Raw genomic sequence first — 4422 nt, 5'->3', positions numbered from 1 at the left:
AGATGAAGAAGATTTCAGAAGAAGAAGATCTCATAAGAAGAAGATTTCAAAAGAAGAAAAAGATTTTAGAAGAAGATTTCAGAAGAATATTTCATAAGAAGAAGAAGATTCAAGTAGAAGAAGAAGATTTCAGAAGAATTTAGAAGAAGATTACAGAAGAAGATTTCAAAAAAAGTAGAAGAAGAAGTAAAAGAATAAGTAGAAGAAGTAGAAGTAGAAGTAAAAGTTAAAAATTGTGTTCCTAAGTTGAAATTGTTAACCTCTGAATAAATTAAAAAAAAGATTTCAGAAGAAGATTTTAGAAGAAGAATTCAGAGGAAGAGAAGAAGAAGAAAGAAGAAAAGGAAGAGGAAGAAGAAGAGGAAGAAGAGGGAAGATGAGGAAGAAGAAGAAGCAGACGTAGAAGTTAAAAATTGTTTTCGTAAGTTGAAATTGTTAACCTTGCATAAATTTAAAAAAAAAAAGATTTGAAAAAAACACTATATGATATAAAGGTTGTAAATAGTTTAACTTTACCACATATCTATCAATAAATAATTGAAACCATATAAGCCCAATATAATAGTCTAATGATTGTTTACTTTTATAAACCAAGCCATATAAGTTAATATGGGATCCATGCAGGTATAATAGTACGTTAATGATTAAACACACCACAACAACTAAGCAGTTTTATGTCTCTACCAAACAGAAATAAGAAAGATAAGTCTCATCAAGAACACTCTTGATGTATACTAAAAGCAAGCCAACAAAGTCTCAAGTTTGAGGATTTGATTGAACAGCAGAATCCACATGAGAATCCCACGCACTTTTCAATCGTACATGCGATACCCTTTCTCCCCGCGAGCTGCATTCAGAACAAGAAGATTCTTTTAAGAAACTTGAAGATTTTTGGCTTAAGATGAGTGTAATGCTTGCATGTAGTATTGTAAATTTTCTTTGACATGTGACAGTGAAAAGTAAGTGAACTGCTATGAATTTGTGCAGGTTATAATCATGATAGCTTAAAAAAGGAAGTTGATTGTAATTACCAGCCATTGCTTGAAACATTCTGAGATGAGGGTCAACTGGTAGGCCAAGAGTCTCATAAGCAGGGTCATAGAGAGAATTACTGAAACTCACAAAAACATGACTGTTAAAATCACAAGAGATATTGTAAGAAATAAGGGAGCTGAGAACTATGAGGATTGGAAAACCAAACCTCATAAATTCCCGATTATTTCCAGAGCTATTAATCAGATCCAGAAGCCTTGGATTTTCAGCAGGTGCATTGCTTGGTCCCGGGAGTGCAAGCCCTGCATTAGGTCCTTGGTTTGGTGGAGATGAATTTGTCTGCTGCAATAGAAAAACAAACCAAACATAAGAACCTCAAAAATCCCAGCTAGGGTTAAGCCCAAAGAGAGATTAATAGAAAACTAAGAAAAAAAAAAACCCAATTTCATTAATTAAATGAGCCCAAAGGTACATGTTTCTACACAACCTTTTTAGTAATTAATTAATCAACTAATCCTCTTAACTAATTAACAACCTCTAACGCCATTGCAACAGGAAAATGAAGCAATAAAGTCAAAAGATGACTGAGTATGGAAAATATTTATCAGGAAAATCAAACTAAACGTTTAGTTACAATTATACTTGTATATGATATATTTATTGATTTTTAATTGATTTAGAGTTCTCACCATGATTACATAGAAGTTATAAACTCTAAAATATTAAAGAAAGAAAAAAATATTAAGACGTGAATAATTTAATTGAGAAAGGGATATGTTCAAACATTATAACTTATTTTTTATAATTTTATCCAACTACAAATCATAATATATATATATATATGTTAAATTTATAAACTTTATGGCTACTTCCAATCATACTATGGTTCCTATCCTACATGCATGAACAATAAAATTAGGTACCCTCTGACGTTTGGAAGATGAACCTTTCCCACTTTCGAAACTTGTAGCATCCCATGGTCGTTCTACTCGTCCCTGCAGTGCAAGTTTCATTTTAAATTCTATATTTTAACCAAAGCTATATTTTCATTTCTTTTCTGTTTCGATTGATCCTTCTCTCCTCAGATCCTCTCAAGTTCCATAATCCTTGTTTTGTGTGTTAGAACCATAGAATCGGATATTTTAACACTGATTGTATCTCAACATCAAAGGCTTAAGAATTATAAAAGGTGATTTCGAAAATTTTACCCTTCCCAGCAAGTTTTGTGTCTGGTTTTGCAGAGAAAGCATAGCCTGATGTTGCTCAGCTGAATGAAGTCCTCTGGCATTCTGATTCGCAAATGGATTTGGAAAATGTGCCCTATGCAGAAATCAACCATACAAATGAATAAAAATATCAAGTATCCCACCCTAGATTTCAATAATTTCAACCCAAGTTATAAGGAAATAAAGAAATTAAGAGGTAGACATGTTATAAGAAATCAAAATTCACGTACTTACAATTTATGTCTTATAACTTATTGAACTACGGATCAAGATAAGTGGTGGTATAAAAAAAATACTATTTATCAAATATATCTCTTCACCTAATTAAGAATTATTTGAGTTAGAAACATGAACAATGCAACAGTAGAGATTAATACTATATCATGATAGCTATGACCCAAACAATTAAGTTATTGTTCACACATATCTTCAGTGTCAGCTCTAGAATAAGTAATAAAGTACAACTTTTGGAGCAAATAAATAAAAATATATTTTGCTATTAAATTTTCTAAAACCAAAATGGTACATGTTTATAAGAAGACAACAATATACTATTAAAAGAACCACGTAGTTGGAAAGTTTTTTAAACTAGTTCAAGTAAATGCTTACCTTGGAGTTGAAAATTCAGGAAATGTTGCCTGCTGAAAGGGTGTGGTGCTCTTGTTGGCATTAGCAGGGGCAAGTTGACGCATCTGTAAAGGCATTGATTGTTCCAGCCTACATCAATCCAGAAAATAAACACATTAAAACGATATAGCTATTAGAAAAATGAAACCTAAACGATTGAATGTCTCAGTTAAACGAAAAAAGAAGCACAGTGCTAACACTCATAATTTGCTGTGCAGGGAAACTGTAAATAGTAAAAGTAAGTATTGCAAGACAAAAGATTGAAAAGTTGTTTTAAATATGTCTTCAGAGACTACAGTTAAATAGGTCTCCAAAACCCCTGTTATTAATATTTGCAAACTTATTTATACGGACAAATATATAGGTCAATGCATAGTGGACCACTACAATAATGGATATTATTCATGTTCTTGATATGGAATCACTTACAAAGGACCCACTTTTCCTAGCAATTCCAAATATGAAATTGGCATAAAATGTCATATCTTGCTTTATGAGAACGAATATATAACAGTCACAGCTAAAGATTGCTTACCTGGGGATTTGAGCAGGACCAACAACTTGATCCCCATAAGCATGATGGACAGGGACATGGTATTGGTTGTTTGGATTATATGCAGGGGCATACCTACAACGAGATAACCATATATAGCTTGATTTGATACCTAGGAGTCTTTCAATTAAAAGGCATTTTTTTAACTGTTATGGATGATAATACATTTCTATTTACAGAATTTAAATCACAAAATTTGACCTCAATTATAACTGGATTAGATATTAAATTGAATCAAGACTTGAGTTACACAAAATAATAATAACTTCTTTTTGCATGTAAACATACCAATTTTTTCATAATACAAAAAAATGCAGCAGATTCAATTTAATGAAAGAATTGGACACATACTACATAGAATACCTAGGATTTCATTTGGTAAATAAGTTAGAATACATCTACGTATGTGTAGTATATGTGAATAGTTTTGATTCATTAAAGTGGTGAATTGTCAAGGTATCCCAAAAAAGAAAGGTTTATGTAGGTATTACTTGTTTACTTATTAATTAATGGATCACTGATTAACATAATGTATTCCACATAAGTACAAGAATCATACTGCAGGTAATTCGGATAGTACTGTGAACCATTAGTATCAGCAGCAGATAATTGGTTCTGTTGGAGCCTGCGATTCAAGAAACACAGTATTGTAAATGCCATAACAGCATAAAGAGCATATACAAATTATAAATTATTATAAAAATGGATGCGTAAAGGTACTGAATTAGCACCACATAGGGTTCCATGCCCTGTTTGAGTTAACAGTAGAATCACTCAGAAGAGCTGGTGGTAATGCAGGTCTTTCCTTGATTGTCTGCTTATGAATTACAATGAATAATAAAACACCAATACAAAATAATGGCATTAGTGGTGTTAGATACAAGATAATTGAAGCTAAGAAAAAACTGATACACAAGAAAGCATTCACATTTGAATGAAAAATATACGAAGTTGTGCAGCAAAATTAATCTTATAGCATACTAAAATGATAAGAGTATTGTGTATGTTGTTTAAACTTCTGAG

At 31.6% G+C, this 4422-nt stretch overlaps 1 protein-coding gene across 1 annotated transcript; it reads right to left on the bottom strand.

The window, feature by feature from the left end:
* Window positions 1-637: 637 nt before the first annotated feature.
* On the bottom strand, window positions 638-2968 carry LOC137825960 (uncharacterized). Its single transcript, XM_068631780.1, has 6 exons — window positions 2829-2968; window positions 2202-2313; window positions 1917-1988; window positions 1202-1335; window positions 1032-1111; window positions 638-847 (listed from the first exon to the last, which is right to left on the bottom strand). The coding sequence occupies exons 1-6, from the start codon at window positions 2921-2923 to the stop codon at window positions 813-815; spliced, it is 528 nt and encodes a 175-aa protein (XP_068487881.1). The 5' UTR covers window positions 2924-2968; the 3' UTR covers window positions 638-812.
* Window positions 2969-4422: the final 1454 nt, after the last annotated feature.

This window comes from Phaseolus vulgaris, chromosome 8 (assembly GCF_000499845.2).
Source record: "Phaseolus vulgaris cultivar G19833 chromosome 8, P. vulgaris v2.0, whole genome shotgun sequence".
NCBI lineage: Eukaryota > Viridiplantae > Streptophyta > Magnoliopsida > Fabales > Fabaceae > Phaseolus > Phaseolus vulgaris.
Note: the sequence above shows the minus strand (reverse complement) of the source record. Positions and strands in the feature narration are given on the sequence as shown.